This window comes from Rhamphochromis sp. 'chilingali', assembly GCF_963969265.1.
Source record: "Rhamphochromis sp. 'chilingali' genome assembly, chromosome: 10".
NCBI lineage: Eukaryota > Metazoa > Chordata > Actinopteri > Cichliformes > Cichlidae > Rhamphochromis > Rhamphochromis sp. 'chilingali'.
In genome coordinates this window covers 15303093-15324262 of record NC_137937.1, presented here as the reverse complement: position 1 = coordinate 15324262, position 21170 = coordinate 15303093, and the positions used below count along the sequence as shown (strand labels likewise).

The 21170-nt window shown below is 41.3% G+C and overlaps 2 protein-coding genes across 3 annotated transcripts; one reads left to right on the top strand and one right to left on the bottom strand.

Moving 5' to 3' along the window:
- Nucleotides 1-178: 178 nt before the first annotated feature.
- prlhr2a (prolactin releasing hormone receptor 2a) lies at nucleotides 179-4686 on the top strand (the record flags this gene model as incomplete). The annotated part of the gene is made up of 3 exons (XM_080895176.1): nucleotides 179-317; nucleotides 1861-2341; nucleotides 4050-4686. The coding sequence occupies exons 2-3, from the start codon at nucleotides 1881-1883 to the stop codon at nucleotides 4684-4686; spliced, it is 1098 nt and encodes a 365-aa protein (XP_080751302.1). The 5' UTR covers nucleotides 179-317; nucleotides 1861-1880.
- A 2044-nt stretch (nucleotides 4687-6730) lies between these two features.
- rab11fip1a (RAB11 family interacting protein 1 (class I) a) lies at nucleotides 6731-20761 on the bottom strand. 2 transcript variants are annotated; one of them, XM_080894505.1, is made up of 6 exons: nucleotides 20017-20761; nucleotides 12460-12896; nucleotides 11449-12349; nucleotides 8866-10518; nucleotides 8387-8483; nucleotides 6731-7950 (listed from the first exon to the last, which is right to left on the bottom strand). In XM_080894505.1, the coding sequence occupies exons 1-6, from the start codon at nucleotides 20364-20366 to the stop codon at nucleotides 7747-7749; spliced, it is 3642 nt and encodes a 1213-aa protein (XP_080750631.1). In that variant the 5' UTR covers nucleotides 20367-20761; the 3' UTR covers nucleotides 6731-7746. The 2 variants fall into 2 exon arrangements, with proteins under 2 accessions (XP_080750631.1, XP_080750632.1); XM_080894506.1 differs by lacking the exon at nucleotides 8866-10518 and having other exon boundaries at nucleotides 20017-20760.
- Nucleotides 20762-21170: the final 409 nt, after the last annotated feature.

Sequence of the window (21170 nt, the reverse complement as noted above, 5' to 3'; positions counted from 1 at the left end):
CGTCGGAAACGCCGTCCAGTCATCACAGCTGTCACTCAAGTTTGGGGCAGATATATAAGCGAGACTTCCTCCCCCAGTCAGCCGGACTGCACCTGCTGATCACCACACACACCCACACTCACACACACACTTGATTAATTAAGACAACTGAAGTTGTTACAGTGCACGTTAATGAAGGATTCGGAATGCATGGCTGTGCTTGGTGTCCGTAAACCTATAAGCGTGGATTTGTGTGAGAAGCGCGCATCTCTCCACAGACGCACAGAAGCTCCGAGCTGGATATTCCGTGCGCTGGAACACTGAGACATCTGTAGACGGTAGGTGTGCTGCTTTGGCTTGTAATGTTGTGCAAATTTAAATTGACAAAGTCTAACTGCATCTAAAGTCAGCACGTCGAGTGTGAGAAGAGCGGAAATGATGCAGGCACGATGCAACGTGCTTTTTCTCCTTGGAGACATTTGAAAGTTATTTAGAGGATTTTTAATTACTTGCGTTTTGTCATCGGTATGTCCGACAGTTTTATAGCTGTCAGTCCACTCGCTTTATCTGCGTCGAGGTATTCCAGAGCTGACCCTGAAACTGTAAATATTTCCAATGCTTTTAAATGGTGATATGTTCTTTAAAATGTATGAGATCACGCTACTGGTACCAGCGTGCGTTATTATTATTTTCTCTCCTTTTTTTCTTGGCATAAGGAATACGGGAGTGTTAAAACAAACTAATAAAAAAGAAATATCGGGTCTTTTTGGCGCAGGAAACGAGCTTTGTGCCAAAAATCTCTGACCTATTTTTCCTGTAACATTTTTCCTGTGGACAAACGTGTTACATTCATTTACTCTCACTCTCGTCCATTGATGAACAGCGACTCATATGTGAGTTTTCTCTGTCCACTGTTCACAGTGTGGCGTAACTTCAGGACATAAATTGCTGCAATCTACGGTGTTCAGATATATAAACAATTAACTAAGGATCACAAAAGCAAGCACAGAGGCAAAAATATCGGGCAAATTCTCTAAAATCGAGAAAGACCAACCCAAATTTTTAATCTTTCTTAGAGACACAACAGTGTGGGGTTGTGTACTGGTTACTTGAGATATTGTGATGGACTGCCGTCCTTACACTGCACCTTCTGGCCATTTTCCCCCCTGTAATATTTCCTGGCAGTTCAAATATTCAGCCTCCACTGCTGGTTTTTTCTTCATCAACATAAATTTCTTACACAGTCTTGGCCAAATGTGTCCTTGCTGGGTGAGTTTATTATAGTGCTTATATTATCCTGCGTTTTTTTTTTTTTTTTTTTTTTGGCATGAATCATTTAAATTCCCTCACTTGAGTATATATGCTGAACTGATTTAACAGGGACCAACACCTCTTGTGCTGACCACATAAACACTGCACATACATGGTGCATGGGGAGATAATGGCGTGAGTCATCCAGCAGCATTTGCTTTGATATTGAGTGTTTGCATGGAAGTTTTGTGGAACTGACTGGGAAATGACTAGGCCCTACTCGTCTGAGTTACACTGAAGTAATAACCCCAGTTCATTTTGGTTTCTGCATGTAGTTAGTCAGTAAATTGTCACCGTAGTCTAATAAAAGGAATTTGCTTTCAGCATAGTGGGTTTTTTGTTTTTTGTAGCTACACAGGAGGAAAAAAATCATTTACTTCAAGGACAAGAAAAATAATTGGACAAAGGCTCATGAAGCTGCTCAGCCTGTCTGCAGGCCTGTAATAAAAGGAAAAGCGTTCTCAATCACTTTGCCTGTTCTTGTTTGCACATGTCTCCCTTGGCCAAATTTGACATTTCACTGTGCATGTTGAACTGTACTTGACTCTGTTTATGATGTCATCTCTGTAGGCTCACACCATCCTTTCAGGATGGAGGTTTCGGGCAGTGGGTGGGCAGCTGAGCTCACCCCTCCGTGTGTGACACAAGCTGCAAATGGAAACGACTCTGGTCAGGTGTTTGAGGTGGCGCTGCAGAACAGCTCCTCCAAGCGCAGCCCCCAGTTTGCGGGCGTGGAGCTGCTGCAGTCCTTCAAGCTGCTTATCATTCCCTGCTACACCCTCGTGGCTCTGGTGGGCGTCTTTGGCAACTACCTGCTCCTCTATGTCATCTGCCGCACTCGCAAGATGCACAACGTCACCAACTTTTTCATTGGAAACCTGGCTTTCTCTGACATGCTGATGTGTGCTACGTGTGTCCCCTTCACGCTGGCCTACGCCTTCAACCCACACGGTTGGGTGTTTGGTCGCTTCATGTGCTACCTGGTGTACCTCATACAGCCGGTGACGGTGTACGTGTCAGTGTTCACCCTCACTGCCATTGGTGTAGACAGGTAAGTCACAATGAGTCAGAATGCAGTGGGAAAAACTGTAAGTAAACCTCCAGCATCTCGCTGGCATGCAGCATGCTGTGTCTGTGAGAAACAATGTACAAACAAGGACAAAAAACTTTTCATCATGAAGCGTTTGTAAACCAGCTCTAGTTATCCCTCAAAAACAAAGCTAAATATAGCATTCATTTTGCACACAACACCTAACAATGACTGTTGTCTCAAAGAAAATAGACACTTTCAGCAGCCGCTGTTTTGACATGCAGTGGCAGGATAAACGGTAATTGTAATTACTATTTTGATGGTTCAGGACCCCCTGCTACTTGCTTGTTTGCTTGGATGACTGTGAAACACTAAATAGCATGGCACCCTAACTGATTGTTATCAATAACACCTGTGTCTACCTTGCCATGCTACACCACGCATCAGTCTAGCTGCTGTGTGAAGGACCTAGTGAACAAGTTTCCGGCTTCAGATGCAAATTCACCTTGATGTGGTGAGTTTTTATGTCATCTGTAAAACCAACAAAGATTGTTTTTTTTCTTAAGTGCAAACATGACATGAATGTGCATAATGGCTCAAAAGACAGAGGACCAGAAACACCAGAGAAGGGTGAAAGTCCAAAACCTGAGACTTTAAATCAAGCAGGTGGTCACTGCGACAAAAAGGCAGACCCTCAAATCTAAAACAGGTGAAGGTCATTCATGACAAGAACTTACAAAGAACACAGTGGTATCTCCCTAAATGCAATACAGTATTAAATTATTTGGTTTTAGCTAAAGTGCGCATCACCTACTATTGATGTACAACTTCACTGCTTTGTAAAGTAGACCTATCATGCTCTTAAGCAGCTCTGCATGATTCACAGTTCAAAATAATCCTTAATTACCCTATACCACACCTTGTTTCAACCTGTATTCGTTTTGAGTCATCTGCCCTTCAAAACTGGGTCGTATTCACAATCAAGGAGAAAAACAATCTTTATTGATTTTACAGCTACCACAAAAAACGACTACATTGAGGTGCAACTGTGGAACTTCTGATCTGGCTCTTAAACACCAGATTTGAAAGGCAGGTGGGCGGGGCTTCTGTGCTCACAGACAGAGCTGTCTGCCTACGATGACTGTACTTTCACTAATGTCTTACAGAGCAAGAGTAGAAAAACTGAATATAACTCTGTGTAAAACTGAGGGATCCAAGCTTGAGCTTTGAGCTTGTTTATTTATTGTCAACATCTGCTGTTGTTGCACATATGACAGAAAATAAGGAAAGACATTTGAAGCTACTCTACTAGTCTAAATATTCTGCACTAATTCAGTTTAGTGCTACCTAAATGTAAGTCTGTCTGAATGAGGACATTATTGTTAAGTGAAGCTCTGTCGGACTCGTGTGTCTGTTTCAGTAACCCAGCACACATCTAGGCTTATCCATTCACCTTGGTTGCAGTGACAGAGCTGAATTAGATTTATTATTTGTGAAGCTTAAAACATGTTACTTTCCTGGTAACAGACAATTTAGTATTGATGTTGTGCTGCTGCCATTTTTCAGCCTGTATTATCCGTTGTCCTTAACAGCATATGGTAATTTGTGCGCTGATTACTGTCGCTCATATTGACTGGTAAATGTTGTTTGTCTTTGCCCCTGCCAATTACTGATTCCATCATTTTCTATCCACATTTCCTTTGCTCCTTTTTACTCATGGACTCCGCAGATACTATGCCACGGTGCACCCTTTGAAAAAGCGGATCTCGGTCTTGGCGTGCACCTACCTCCTGTCTGGGATCTGGCTGTTGTCCTGTTGTCTGGTGGCCCCGGCTGTGGCTCACACCTACCACGTGGAATTTAAAAATGAAGGCTTCACCATCTGTGAGGAGTTCTGGATGGGCCAGGAGAGGCAGCGGTTGGCCTACGCCTACAGCACTCTCTTCATCACCTATGTCCTGCCTCTGTCGGCCCTCTGCATCTCTTACCTGTGCATCTCCGTCAAACTGCGGAACTGCGTCATACCCGGCCACCACACAGAGAGCCAGGCAGAGGCTCAGCGCGTTCGCAAACGCAAGACCTTCCGTCTGGTGTCCCTGGTGGTGGCGGCATTTGGCATCTGCTGGATGCCCATCAGCGTGTTCAATGTCCTGCGTGACATTGACATCGATCTGATCGACAAGCAGTACTTTCTACTCATTCAGCTGCTTTGCCATCTGTGCGCAATGAGCTCATCCTGCTGTAACCCTTTCCTCTACGCCTGGCTGCACGACCGCTTTCGAGCTGAGCTTCGCAAAATGTTCACGTGCCGCCGTCGCATTGGCATCTCAGCCAACAACTGCGCCACAGCCAGTGTGGTATTGTGAAGCTTTTGTGTTTTAAGCTGAAACTGGGTACCCACACTCATCTCATTTTGGTAAAGCAGTGATAATATTTAAAACAGTCAGAATTAGAGCAGCCTAGGCATAGATGGGATAGGGTAGGAGTCTAATGTATGATGATCCAGCTCTTAGCCGGCATCCATATGATATACAAACTAAATTAGTAGGATACTGTCAAACATGTCCCTGTGTTGTTGATCAGACAGAGATATAGCATTACAATCCAGAGATATGCTCCATCACTCCTCTTTTCAAACTCTCCAGGATTGTTTAACACAATACGATGCTTTAGGAACAGGAAATAAGTTTACTGGTACTGATTTTCAAGAACAAGGGTGATGTGCAGAGCTGTAGAGGAATAAAACTCATGAGCCACACCATGAAGAGATGGGAAAGACTGGTTGAGGCTAGGCTGAGAAAAAAAGGTGATGATAAGTGAGCAGCAACATGACTTCATGTAGAGTAAAGAGCACTACAGATGTGATGTTTGCTTTGTGTTGTCCCTGGTTCGTGACAGAAGGATAACAGCAAGAGTGAAAAGGAAAGTTTGCAAGATGGCAGTGAGACCTGCTATGATGTGTGGTTTGAAGACGTGCTGGTGACAAAAAGACAGGAGGCTGAGCTGGTGGTAGAATTGAAGATGCTAAGAAAAGAATTACCAGGAGGGACAGGATTAGAAATGAGCAGACAGAGTTAGAGAGAGACAAGCTCGAGAGGGCTTGAGAGGGTTTGACATGTGCAAAAAAGAGATGGTGGATATATTGGACAAAGGATATTAAAGATGGAGCTGTAAGACAGGAGGAAAGAGACAAGATCAGATCAACCGTGACAGAGGATGCTGGGGATGAGATGGAGGGAGATCTGCTGTGGCGACCCCTAAAGGGAGCATCCAAAAGAAGAAGAGTAAGATTTACTTTTGGCATCTTTTTAAAATCTAGGATTTTATGAAAACATGTCCTCTTCACAAAAATACAGTAAAATGCAAATATTATAGATATGAATTTTAAGGAGCTCAGTCCCAACTCATTTATTTATCATTCATGCAAGAGAAGAGGCTGTAAACATAAGATTATTGTTGTTCAGCATCATATGTAAATAAAATGGAAAGTATGAAACGTAAAGTTACTAGACTTGGTACTGGGTGAGGAACATCTAAAGTCTTTAATGAAATAATGTCAAATAGATCACGTTTCCAATAAGTTATGAAGGATTTGAAACATATTTAAGAGCGCTTAATGCTTAATAAGAGTGCTTCACCTCTAGAGGGCGCCACGTATGTGAAAAGTTCAATTGGCTGCAGTTCGTGTGATCTAGGGTCATAACAGTCAGTTCCTTAAAAGTGAGTATGATTGCTTGCAATGGCGTGCAAATACATTTGAAGATATTTCATATAAATATATATATATTCTCCAGTTTTGCGCGTGATGGCTTTGCCCTCAGCTTTCGTGGCATCCCAGCTTTCTCCACCGTCTGTTTTGAATCCCCACGTGCCCAACTCTTACTTGGCATATTCACAGCAATTCGTACGTGTTCAAGTGCTTATTATTTATCAACAGCTGCTGATTGTTTGAGTGCTACCATATGCCTGAACTCTGATCGCTACAGCTTGAGGTGATTTTCTGCCATTTAAACTGTAAAGGCTCGAAATATATGTACACTTCCTACCCATTTACATTTACAATGCTGTAACTGCCGAGAACAACGCAAAAGACTGAGAATATTGTGAAAAAGTAAACACGCTCAAATGCAATGTTATTGTTCTGGATAAAAGTCAGGCAGCGTGTACAATAAAACATGCTATGTATGTTACCATGGCTACATTGCTTTTTCATCCTCGTAGGTATGGAGATAAGAAGCATAAAAATAAACCTGCCAGAAATTGGAAGACACCGAACATCTGGAATTGTTAGTGCAATTAGAACCTTCGCTGAGAGCTAAATAATTATTATGTAAATATTTCATTTAGTTGTGTTGTATATTACTTGCAAACACACAATGGTGGTAAACAACCACATGCACAGTCCAGAGGCATAATTAGTGTCTTTATTTGAAAATAAACACAGCGTTTTCAGGCATTTACATCAGCTGTAATATTACAAACACTGGATAGATCAGACTGTACATGCAGTGAGCTCTCACTCCAGAAAAACAACAGATCATACATGAAAAGAAGGTCTGGAAGGCACAAGTCTGGACAGACATACTGATTAATATTGCTATCATTACTGCCATGCTATCATCAAACAGTTTTAGTTTGTAAAGGCATCATTAGTGAAGATCAAACAGAGACAAGGCGACTTACTAAAACAAGTCTTTTACTCTGATCTTGATTTTTAAATTACTTCACAAAAGACAACAAAACACATCATAGTGCTCAAAGATTCTAATTAATTTAAGGAGAACAGGAAACTGTAGTATAACTTGCATAATATTTGAACTATGAGCACAATGGAGACAAAATTGCTTAACTCGGTATACGATTCAAAATCTGCTGAGAACATAGCAGCTGCTCTATTTTAGTCGATGCTGGTTTTCTATGTAAGACCTCTCTGAAGCAACAATAGGCACAGTGTCTTTAAGGACTGGATATCCAGGTGACATTCATATGTGGTGAGTACAATATAATGACTGCTGTTAAGTGGTTAAAAGAATACATGCTTTCAAAAAGATGAGGCAAAGAAAATAAAAATAAAGACTTTAGTGGAGGAAGACAACATACATGAATGATTTCAGTGATTATTCACTACACAGCAAAACTTAGAGACTGCCCAGTGTAGACTTAAAAAAACTACTTTATTAAATAAAAGTTGAATCCAGTTTTCATTATTTATAATGATTAGTATATTTTGCAATAAGTTGCAGTACCTTAGTGTCGGGACAACATTTTTTTTTTTCTTATTTTTAATATAAAGATTTTCTGCTTGCTTTTTACACTCCAGCATCTATTTGTTTGAAAGTTAAAAAAGTGCATATGCTCTAAGACACTGTCTTATAATACAGTACAAACACAAACAGGAAGCAGAATTAAGTCCTGTTTACATTCCTTTACACTGGCTTGGCAGCATTGAGGGCATACAGGATACTCGGCTTCTCCTCAATGACACGGACCAACAGGTTGTCTATGTATTCCTCAAGCTCAACGATCTTGGCGTCCTTCTTGGTAAGGTCAGCCTGCTGCTTCACCACCATTGTGATCAGCTCCTCCTGAGTCAGCTGAGTGTACAGTCCACTTTCCACAGAGTCCATCATCTGAATGAAAAAAAAGATAATTTGGTGAATGCTCTTTAAATTAGGACATATTGAGGAATTCATTTAAGCACACAAAGAAAAACAAATCAAAGAAATTGGAATATAAAAGTTCCATTACTTTTCTGACAAAATAATTAATATCATCACCATCTGCCAAGTTAAAGAAAAGAGAGACAAGAAGAACTTTTGAGAAAGTTTCTAAAAGCACTTTGAGAGCAGACTGCCAGACGATCTTAGATGTGTAAAATCCAATCGTCTCATAGCACCACCTGGCATTTTTTTCCATGCTACTCCTTGTAAATAAGAGCACAGTGCAGACCATGTTGCACAGTGGAAAAGAGATTTTAGGTTATCCAGGCACGAATTGTTCCTGCAGCAAAAGCCGGTCAGGTTAACGGTGTTTACGTGCCAGTACATTATACCAGTATGACAGTACCTTTATCTTCGCTGGTGTGCTGTCCCGGACCTTTATCTCTTTCATAGCGTGGACGCTCTGGCTCTCTGATGTGCTCATAGGCTTCACGGGATGAGGCCTGTAAATAAAGGCATTACGTTACTGTAAGGCCTGATAGTTTACTAAGTAAATAGAAGAAGAGGTACAGAAACCCCACAGAAAATGATTAAGAAATATTTTGTGTAGGAGAAAAACAATTAAATGATGTGTTTTATCATCTTCCATAATCATTTCTATCGTATTCAAAGTGCATTTGAAGTGCAATATTCAACATTCAGATTGAAATCAAGTGTGAGGAAAGTTTCCAAGAAATCACAGCCTGGAAAACAGCCACACCACAAGATAAATCCCAGCGACTTATTCGCCTCCCAGTATAACAGCACCACGTGTGATCCACCATAACTGAATCAAGCTCAACCCTCATCAAAGGCTAACTCTGAAAATAGCCTGGTCAATCTCACCTGCGTGAATTTATCGCTAGCCCGCTTCCATTGCTATTCTGAGTACTGACAGGCTGAACCTCAGATGGTGACACCATCGCTCGCAAAGTTTCCTTCCCCCCAGACAAGATTTCTGGTTCCTCCATAACTACTTGAAGGGGCTCTGAAGCTTGAAAAAAAGATCGGTCTCCAAAAAGATCCTGTCCTTCACTGAAACTGCTCTGTGTTTTCCCATCATTGGGAAGCAGCAGTGGGATATCTCTGAAACCTTGAGTGGCAGTGGGTATTATCTGCTGTGTGGGAGTTGTGGATGGAAGGCTCTTCTTTCCTTTTTGTGAATTCTTTCTTTGGAAAGCAGGACTGTCTAGTTTTGACTCATCATCCGTTTTCCTGTATTCACTCTGTTTCTTCAGATCACTGCCATTAAAACTGGTGAAAGGATCTGGTGTTTTTTCTTGACCAAAAACTTTATCAAAGTCACTTGCTGTCATTCCCCAATCTCGAGGTGTCGCCTCCTTCCTACTAGCATCGCCAGTAAAAAGTGAATCACCGTTTTCCTTCTGCAGCGTCCATGGGTCTCTGGAAAGAAGCTGAGTACTGGGGAATGGGTCCTCCTCTGCAAAGCCGTCTTTTAACTTTTTGTCCGTGCTGCTCATACTTGAATTAGATACTTTTGGGATGTTACCATTCACAGCAGATTGTGGTTCCTTTGTTAGCTCGTTGACACTGACCCTTTGTCTGGGTTTAGCTGTGGGTGCTTCTTTGTTCATGGTGGCCTGTTCTTTGCTTTGATCACTTGAAGGTGGTGTATTCAAGTCCATCTGGCTTGGTGTTCTGGGTGAAGGTGTGGGTGAAGGTTGCAGCACCTTTCTTGCACCATCTCCTGACGTAACTCTGCTTGAAGTGTCCGATATTACTGATGCTGGGGATGCAGGTTGACTACGTGTCACTGAAGACTGTTGAGAAACACTCGGGCTTTGTTTCTGACTGGAATCTGCTGCTGATCGTGGAAGTGGAGATGTCACTGGTTTAGGAGGAGTCGGGGCTGGTGCTTTTTTTGTTGACACAGGTTTGGTCTCCTGAGGTTTAGCTTGGGAAAGCCTCATGTTAGGAGTCTCCAGTGAAACAGAAGACCTAGGACTTGGTGTATGCTCCAATGGACCGTCCACACTCATCTCAGGACCCAAGAGTGCAGGTGCACTCTTGTGTTTCTGATTGACCTCAGCAATTATATTATCCCATCGAGGCTGCCCTTTCACCCCGTGTCTCCTCTGAGGGAAGAGGGTTTCATAATCTGGAAGTGGTACAGAGTTTTTGCCTGGTTGCGGTTCTTCTGGCTCTTCATAAGCCGGGTTTTGAATCTCTCTGACAGGAGTAAGATTTCCTCTGGTTTGGTTCCTGTAAGTGGGTGGTAGGAGGGCCCTTCTGTTCTGATCTGCCATGGTGGGTGAAGACCCCTCAGATCCAGATGACAAATTCTCTGTGTTGCCACGGGGAGAACTAGGTGGGCTTTGATTGCTATTTCTTGGAGCTAAAGATGAGTGGAGGCTGGAGAAAGTATCAGGGGACCCAGATGGGACTCTGGACAGGATGGACTCAGAGTTGGCTGGGGAAGGAGACAGCTGACTGGGGGTTTGGAAGTCAGCAGGTTCAGGCTCCAAAGATTGAGCCAATCTGCCAAGGAGTGAAAACAAAGGCCTACAGGTCATTACTGGCACCCACACTTTCACCAGTGTATAAACCGTCACCAATAACAAGCAGATAACATCTCAACAAGCAGGTAACTACATTCCCCATGTACTGGCTCATATAATGTAGCTGTTGTTTAACACTAATCAATAAACTCTTCACTTTGATTTATCGACTGTTCCACCTTTGTACTGAAACAAGCCGCTAGTATAACAAAATATTTTCCCATAAAATGGTCCACTATTCAATGAGAGGAAGCTGCTGATATTTACACATTTTACGGTCGCTCTTTTATCCTAATGACTGTACACAACAATAACATCATCCTACTTCGATCACTCCATGCAGGCCTAACACTGCAACATAATTTAAAGGCCATCTTTCATGGCCTAAATCTCTAAAACATTTTGGAAATCAAAGATTACTGCAACAACAGCAGCAATAAAAAGGTCATTCACCTACCATTATGATCCAGATCTAAGAATTCCAGTCCGATCCAGAACACAAACAATGATATTAAAAAAAGATCTTAAAAACAATATAAAAGAAAAGAAAATCGAACCAGCCACGACATTCACGCAGAAAGCAGCACTATGGCTCAGTCGCTCCTTATGAACTTTGTTCAGCCTACAACTTGTTCCACAACATCTTTACAGATTTAAACCCCACCTTCATTGTCATCGGTACAAACCAAACCGGTTTCACAGGTTCGTCAGCCATCGGAGGATGGAGTTAAGAGTAACTCATGACAAAAGCAAGATCAGATAAGAAGGTTGTGTAAATTCCAGGGTTCAGTGTTGAAAGGCATAATATACAGCAAAACTGACCAATCAGAAGCACGTGACATCATGACATATTTAGTGCAGACTGTATGGTTAAGTGTGCTTTGTGCAATGTAGTGAGAAAAAGGCCTACCTGGGTTTGACTGCAGACACTTTTGCGGTGCGGTTAAGGAAGACCATGGCAGAGGGGGTTTGTGCCTTGCTGCTGGATTTCTGATGATCGGTTGGGCTGACGTTGCTGCTTAGAGAAACATCTGAGCTGAGGGTGATGTCCTCAAATGGGTTGGTGGAATGACGGGAGACAGGCTGATTGGGATCTTGCGCATCCAAAGTACGGGCTGGGGTGGGCAGCTGTACCTCCTCCTTTTTCTCCTCCTTCTTCTTGATCATCCCGAACAAGGACGACAGTCTGTCACTCATGGACGCCTCCTCCTGACGTTTCTGCTCCTCTGCTCGACGACGCTCCTCCTCAAGCCGCTGATTTTCTGCTGCTTCCATCATCTTGCGTTGCTCTTCTTGCTTTCGCCTCTCGTCCTCCTCCATCTGTTTCTTCCTCCTGGCCTCATCCTCCAGGAAGCGTCTCTTCCTCTCCTGTTCCTCTTGCAGTCTACGCTCCTCTTCCTCCTGCAGCCTCTTGAGCTGTGCCCTGTGTTTCTCCTCTTCCTCAATCCTCTTTGCTTCTGCTATGCGCCTTTCTTCTGCTTGCCTTCTTTCCTCCTCCTCTTGATGGTGCTGTTGTTCTTGTGATGCTCTGTCTGTTGATGGGACAGATACACTCCTGAAAGCATCTGCAGAGAGATCAGAAGTGTGTTTGCGGACATCTTCCACAGAGCCTCGACCAGAGCTGTTTAGACTGAGAGTAGATCCACTCTTGGGTTCTGTCTCCTCTGTGTACACATGGCTGCCGTTAATGCACAGGTTGTTCAGGTCACTGTTGCTCTGCTTGGAGCGGCCCAGCAGGGAGAAAGGACCCAAAGACACCTTGCTGTCAGAGCTGCCGGTTCGTTTGTGTCCCAATTTGAATTTCTTCTTAACTGCGGGGAGAGAGACAGTGAGGCATGATGTCATTGTTGACATGCAAAACAACTTATGCAACTTGCGCTGGCAACAGCAAACAATAAACAGAGAACAGAGGTTAAATTACCATCAGGAGAGTTGACATTGAGACCAGATGAGCGGCTGCCACTCAGAGATGAATTCTTCTCAGGCAGCGTCCCCAGTGTGGACATGGACTGTGAGATGTTACGCTGCAAGTTTGATTTGGGGGCAAAGAGCTTTTTGAGCTTAGATTTCTTTTTCTCATCTGGAGATTGGTTAAGTGACTGCGCGTCAGCCTCGCCCTCACTGTCTGTGAGGACCTGGCTGACAGAGGGCACAATCGCTGAGGCCGAGTCGGAGAAACCATCCTTTTTCTTCCCTCGCACTTTGTCCTTTATCTTGGAAATGCGAGAGCGTGGTTTGTCCTGCATGGAAAGGTCAAACATGCTGGCTGACATATTGTTTCTCATAAACTGGATATCTAGCAGCACTTCTCCTCGTGCCTTGTCCTCTTTTCCCGTTTTGTCCACCAGCTTGAACCATCTGCAAATGTCAGAAATAATGAATCATGTGTTAAAACTGAGTTATCGGAAGATAACAGGATTTGACTTTTGTTTCAGAACTATTTATATGATTTATCTTTATATAGGATGCACAGATTCACACAAACACAAAAACCTGAACCTTAAAAAAAAAAAAATTGAGATAGGGCTGTGCGATATGACCAAAATCTCATATCCTGATATAAGAATTCTATCGTCCGATAACGATATAAATCACAAAAATGTAACATTTTCTGTAAATTCTGCGACTCTCGGGCAGCTCGTCTTGCGGGAAGTGTTTCCAGCTGCGCGTCATGTAGCTGGAGTCGAATGTTTTAACCGATGCATGAAACTACACATTTTTAGACATAAGTTGTAACAGCCGCTGTTTTCTTTGTGAGTATTTATTACACAGCGTGCTGTGGGGAAAAGCCTGTTCTAACGTTTGAGTCTAAGGTTTATTTTTTAGCACCTGGTGGCTCTTTTTTAATTCTCATCCGTAAATAATCTGCTCTTTCACGTGATTCAGTTTACTTTGAAAAGTCTCAACAGGATCTTGAGCTTTATTGTGAAAGATTTATTTGGAATATGGACACGCGATGTTGTTATCGTCGTTGTTGCTAACCACAACGCATAAAAACAGGCGCTTGTCCTTCCGTAGTGTGGTTACATAAAATATAAGAGAAAGAGAGAACTTTAAGAAATTAATATAGCCACTACAGTCACCATCAAAACGATGAGAAAATATTGCCATAAACAGTTTATTTTGCGACACCACAAAACAAACGATAGCGTAAAATGAAACGATAGACGTTTTTATATCGTCATCCGATATATATCATTATGTCGAACAGCCCTAAATTGAGACATGTAAACAATAAATCTTAAATCCCCCAAACTCTGTAACACAGGTTGATTTACTATTGCAACTTTATTCTCAGGATTTCTACTTTAGATTTTTTAATGCTGCCTCCACAGTCACCACTCTTATTCTTAAACACTGCTACAAAGTGCAAATTGAGTTAACTATATTTGTTTTATGTAATTACTATCAATCTTTTTCTCACAATAAAAAAATGTGATGGAAATTATACTGAAAATTATTATATACAAATAGATTTTTAAACATATAGAAAACACTCTAGTTGTTACAGGCCTCATTAATCCATCACGTCAAAATTCCCAGATACAATGCATTAGACATGAAAAATGTTAATGGTTTCAACAATTTGACAATTGTTATTGTGATTATAACGTGAGCTAAATCTGAAAATGTTTTTTGATTTTGGCTTATCAAATGTCCTGCAGTTTTTCAGTGTAATTTTGGAGTGTGCATTGCTTTTCAAAAACCTGCTTTTGGTCATGACATTACTCTTTTATACAATAATTTGAATGCAGGGCTTAAATGACGTTTTATGTATGAAAGACATTGAAGAATAAATATCTGACTGAAAAAAAAAAACTGAACCAAAATGAGCAGATTCCTAACACCTGTGACGTCTAATACATCAGCCCTGCTGGCATTTGTCTGCCGATTGTTAACCTGAGACTGTCAGGTGTCTATACTGTACAGCTTGTTGTAGTTCCTGTTAGGAGTACCATGCCAACGGCAGCTTTGTTCAGGCTCCCCCATCATGTCCTCTCTGTTGCACAGGATCAGCTTTTATTTTCTGTAAGGGAAAGGTAAGAGTGTTCTGGAGAGGCCCGTTTAAAAGCAAGCCAAAACACGCAGTTAGTGCCACTGCATACTGTTGCTCTCCATTTGTATAATTTAAAACAAAGACATTATAAGGGCTCTAAAGGTTTTTCTCAAAACCATGCTATTATTAGATGTACTAATAGTTCAGCAGTCGCGCCCATTTTGTCAAGCCTTTCCCCTTTTTAACCTTTTTGTTTCACAGTACATTCCTCTGACCGTTTCACATGAGGTAAAGGTCACAGTTTGATTTCATTCGTGCAACATGTTGTGAATCTTATTAAAGTTCCGTCTGTCCTTGCATGACTTAAACTGAGGTCTCTGAAGCTATCTATTTCCGCCCAAAACGTTGTGTAGTCCTAATCTGACACCAAACTGCAATTTAAAGGAAGTTCACAGCCAGCACATTTATTTGTCATGCAGCAGATATGCAGATAGTCTGCTGTAGGGAAAAACAGCTAGGAAACAAGCATGGGAGTGAAACAGCATTCCTCACGGCACCTCCCTGTGTGTGTGAAGTGTGTTATAATTAAATTTAAGCTGACTCTAATTCAAACATTCTTCATCTCCCACTCTAAACCAAGAATGCCAAAGCAAACAATCGCTAGCCGAGTCGAGGCACAAGGGTACGGAGATAACATTTTCACAAGTCAGTCAAGAAACAGCTTTGTCCTCTTGTCTTCAATAACAACAGGGCGTGCACCAAGAGGACTACGAAAACAATATGAATTAACACGAGTACTAACAAGCTGTCAGGCTGTTCCAACTTTTGTATTGTTTGCACATGCATATAAAGCCTCCTCCCTGACGCATGAGCTCACTGGTCTTGCTGGACAGGTTCCCTCTGTTAACTGTCAATAGCTTCCCTTTCATGTGTAATGATTAACAAACATCCTTATCTTGTGAACCAACACCAGCCAGTACGGATGATTCAGCCAATAAAAAACAAAGAAGTATAAAAACAATCTCATACAGATAGGCTACAATTGGCTGTTACTGTTCCACATACAGCCATGTTAAAAATGATCTTTAGGAAAGTTTAGTCTGATGTCAGCATTAGGTAAGTCTGATGTTACTGGGCGTCATATTTCACATGGATGGGAAATTCTCCTGTACGCTTTGTTTGCAAAATACTGTGACTCATATGTCTGAACACATGAGTCCTACTCTGGGAACTGCCTCTGCATTAGGGCTGCACAATACGAGGAAAATTGATAACGGCTGATAAAATTGTTCAATACTGCCACGATCACACGACATGCAAATAATACACAAATACTGAAGTATGCATATTAGTCATACAGTTCAGATCAGCACATCTGATATTTTGTGGGCATACTCTCTTCTTCTTCCCTGTATAGTTAGCAAAAAATGATGGGTATGTATATAATAAAATGATTTTTTTTTTCATTAATATCCTTACTGGTACTAAAACAGAAGTAGAAAAGTCACTGGTTTATTTCATGTCAAATCACTGTGAGCCTTCTGCTTGAGTATCTCAAAAACTATTAAAGATAAAAGCCTGAAATGTTCCACTTGGTTTTTCTTTACAAATTACAAATGGATCAGGATTCGTAACTTGGAACAGAGACTTAAAAAAAATAGACCATATTCTCTAGTTTAAATATGAATAAATATACAAATGGAAAATTAAAGCTGTCCTGTAAAGTCATAACTACAGTAGTGAAACAATCATTTTGTTACATTTCACAGTAAAGCAAAATGAAAAGTGTAAAATGCTTTTAAAAAAATGAGACCACTCTATTTTCACTCAACTTTCGTGCTGGACTTAGTGAATGCGACAAGCTGTACCACAAAAATTGCCTCCAAATAATGTACAAACACCGCAGCAGGACTCCTTACATGTCCCAGCAAGCAAGCTCACATTACCACTATATTATACTCTTTACACTGGCTCCCAGTTGATTGAAGAATTTGTTTTCAAATTCTCATGACTGCATACAGAGCACTACAGCGACTAGCTCCAGACCATTTATCTCAATTTCTTCTCAAGCATACTTTTTAGTGTCTGTTTTACCATGTTTTTATCAAGGTTATTGCTTTTACTTATATTTTTATTTTCTTTTTAGATTAAAATGTTAATTTTAGCACTTTGTTCATTTATGTATGTTCTAAACAACTCATATTAGCCCAATAAGTGTGCTGTGGTTCTGCATAGCAGTGGTAGATGGGAGCTCCTGAAAAGGTTAGAAGACTCTTATTATTTGTTTCTTTTTGTTTGCAACAGTTTTGATTGCAATCACACCAACAAGCACAGTTATCAAGAACTCTAAAAACAGAGTACCCACTTCAGCTGGGCACAGCGTGTACCACCTCCTCACTGCCCACTGAGTCTTTATAAGAGACGAGAGACTTCAGCTCCAGGCAACAAAACACAGAACAGTCGATACCACTTTTTAATGTCTCAGGCACCGGGAAGGTAGAAGACAAAAACAAAAGCGGTACCACCACAAATATGTTGTAGATCAGCGGTCCCCAACCTTTTTTGCGCCACGGACCGGTTTATGCCCGACAATATTTTCACGGACCGGCCTTTAAGGTGTCGCGGATAAATACAACAAAATAAAACTAGTACTGGTACTGAAAAAAGAAGATTTATTCATAACACACGTGAAAAGTCCCAGGAAAACAGAGTTAACGATAAAAACGATAACAAAATAACACTGAAAACCGATAAAAACCCTGAAAACCATACATTTCACAGGGGGTTGGGGACCGCTGTTGTAGATTACTCTAATGTATCCAGGACCCCAAGCTGAGAGGAGGCATTTGTAAATACAATGATTTTTCTGTTTGAGTTTGTGATTTGTTTATCTTGAGTGTTCGCCCTGTCATGCTCTCCATGTTGAAGTATATCTATCCAAGATCTTGTCCTTACTGCCTCTGCAGAGACAAATTAATGGACTGTTTGACATTTTTAAAATTTAAAACCTACATAAATAACATCTAAAGGCGAAACGGATTACCTGGAAACTGGACAATAAATTAAATGAATCATTTCAGTGAGTGTTTCAGCAGAACTTTCAACCACCTGCAAGTTTAAGCTTTCAAATGGCTGGAATTTCCTGCTTTGTCCTTTGAGACAATAAACACTGGGTTTAGGACAATACGGTGCAAAAATAACTATTACTTGTAGATCATTCATAATGCAGTATAGCTCAATATCCTACTTGTGAAAAACTGAGTTTAGAGGAATCTTTGAAAAAAACCCAAAACATTTAAAACAATCTGGTATATTAAGATAGTAAAACTTGCATTCATAGAAAAAAATGCACTCCAATGGAGCTGCAAAGATGAGTAAGTCCAAGTAAATTGTTAAACTGATATCTATCTATCTGATGTCTGGCCTTAAAACCTAATTTCATCTCGCTAAACTGTTTTGTATTAGAGGAAAAGTGTCAGGTTCCCTTTCAACTGGAAAACAAAGCCTTCGGTGTCACACCCTGTATCACCACAACAGGGGAGCAGCGCAGTAATCTAACACCAGATACTTCAAGGGAAAACCAGCAACATCCAATACCCCTGCACGCATACTGCATCTTACAGAACAGGAGGAGCAGGACAAGGCAGGAGAACGAAGGAGCTCAGTTATGAAATGGAAATAGCAGGGAATGAACTTTGGCATGAACATGGAAAAAGAACCTGAGCAAGCAAAAGATAACATTTCAAATATGGTGGTACAATAACAAAGAGCATGAGGTCATTCCAGCACCATAATCTAGGCTGCCCCCGGGGTGAGTGATTACTAAGAAGTAGCAAGCGCTACCTCACTCATTCATTACCAAAGGTCACTTCAAAGTTACTGGGAAAGTTTTACCAGTGTAGCCTAAAATAAACCACCTTTATTTTTAACATTGCTTTTACATAAGAGGGTGTCCAACCCAATTTGACAATTCTAAAGCAAAGCTCTGTTTGGATTCACGTTACACCCACGTTACACCCATGTCAGCGCCATTCATGTAATGCGTCTGGGTGTGAACAGACATATTTTAAGCTAGTCTTGAGGAATGCTCAGGATTAACAAAAGCTAAGTGATTTTAAGGCATGCCTCCACCATCAAGCATTAGTGATTGTCATTGTCTTAAAATAATTTGTGAAGTAAAAGTGAACCCACAAGCATGCAGGGTTGGACCAATGACGACAGACAAGCAAAGGAAAGAATGATCTCAGACCATTTTCCAAGCAAGTCAGTGGATAGTTTTAAAACCCAAACACAAAAGAAAAAAGGAAGAGGAAGAGGACAGAGGCTCCACCCACGTTCATGTTTATCTTTAACAGCAAACCAAAAGAAATATATGACATCAGAACACTGAATTATTCAAGTGGGTGTCTAGAAACTCAACTTGTCTAGATAAGCCCTGCAATTGCAAAGTCAGTAAACCAATAAACTCAATGACTATGACATTATTCACTGCTGTGTTTCACAGTGGACACATACAAAGTCAAAAGATGCTCCAGAGTATTTCACATAATGTAATTCTCAGTGACTATAAGCCGTGCTGCCGCTTTATAACAAACATTGACATAAATTCTTCTGGAATTCCTTTTAATTGAATAAAAAGCTAATCTGGTGGTAAATGGTAGGTAAATTGTTAGACTTACTTTGGGCAAAGCAAATGCTGGTAAACTAGATCATCAGACAGGCACTTATAAAGCCCAATAGGTATGCTAATACCTCCTCAGAATAGCTGAAGCAAAGTTCAAGTCTGCAGCTGAGAGGTAAAAATCTAATCCAACTACCCAGTGATTCTGAAAGTTAATATACAGCCCTGGAATTACACTGTGACACATGATAAGCCAGTCACAGTAAAACTGGTGGCACTTTGGCTGTAACATTTATTAAGATTACTGCTTCTTCAAAGTCTGTTCCCTTCAGTGGGAAACGTTTTTTTTTTTAGCAGAATATAGATACCAGCTAGAGAACTGTGTGGAAACAAACTCGATATCAGCTTACTTACCTCTTCCTAGAAACAATGCATTTAACCTAGCCTTATGGTCTAGACTACATTACATTTGCAACTAGTTTGCTCTCCACTGTGTGCCTTTCTCTTATTTTTGTATACTTCTCTCTTGTTTTGTATATACATTTCTCCTGTGTCCCATTTATTCCTACTGTCGACTATTTATAGTTTATTCCGGCACGGTTTGTGTGGAGCACCTAGAATTTCATTGTACATGTACAATGACAATAAAGGGCCCTATTCTCTTCTCTTCTATATGAAGCTCTGAAACGAAAGTTATTTGGATAGTCATTTTTCATTGTGCAGTGCTCTAAGGCTGCTGCTGCACTAAAACCCAGACTCATTATAAATGTAAAAGAAGACTTAAACATACTTAGTCAGAACTAATGGGGGGAATCTGTGAGACCCCAAACCCCTCCCAAAACTGCTTAGCTGACACTTACTCTGTCTTTTTGCGAGCCTTGTTGTCATAAAGCTGCAGCAGGTTTATCACAGCTTGGCCCAAGAACTTGTCCAGCCCCACTTGGGCACGGTGCATTACTATGATATATAGCATACAGCGCTCAGCGTTTCCCGGGTGGAAGAGCGGCAGGTCGAACGAAGCCTCTTCTTTCCACACCGGATCGACAGACTTCTCAGCCACGGAGGTAGAAAACTTGTCTTTGGCCACTTGGATGATGGCGTAGGAGTCGTTGGTGCCATTCTTTCCCTTGGTACGCAGGTTCCGAGCCTGGTGCACCGTTACCTGGACACTCGTAGGATACGACTGCTGGCTCTGGTCGGCCAGAGACATCGCTAAAGTCCGTCAAGCCTTCCTAAAAGTTATTCAGAACTGTCTCGAAAAATACCTCAATAAAACGGAAGACTGGTTAACCTTTTCTTGAACTCTGTTGTTCACCTTCGGCGTCCTCTGCGGTTCTAGGTGTGGGTTACCTAGCTTGACTTCAGTTCGGGAAGCTCAGTATGATGTCGTAATACTTCTCCCTCCTCTTTGGAAGGCTGTGCCTCAGCCTCTGATAACATTTGAGTTCAGTTCACACTTACTTTACATTTACATTACATTTGCATGGTAATATTAGCCTAGGTAACCCAACCAGGGCACTGTAGCGCAACTAAATCCTTCAAGAGGCTTTTATAAACACAGTTCTTTCCGCCAAGTTGAATAGTTTACTTCCCTGATGTAAGGAGTTCCCGCCCATACTCTACATATCGCTCTCTGATTGGCCAATTCTTCAGTCGTTTGTAAAAAGTGAGTTAGCGATTGGATCGCAGAGGAGGAGGGCTTTAATAACTCACAGACCGTTAACCGTGGCTGAAAAGCACTGACCAGGAATCAGTTTAGCCTGGGAAATAGTGATGGGATTTCCGGCTCTTTTTAGGGATCCGGCTCTTTCGGTTCGGCGCACTAAAAAGAGCCGGCTCTTTCGGCTCCGAACCGGCTCTTCAGGTTGTTTTGTTGCTTTAATTAATTTATTATTAACAATAATATAAAATTATGCACAAAAGGAATTACTAATGTAAAAACAAGTGGTTTTATTTATATATGTTTATATATAAATATATGCGGTGGCCCCTAGAGACAAAACACGTACAAACT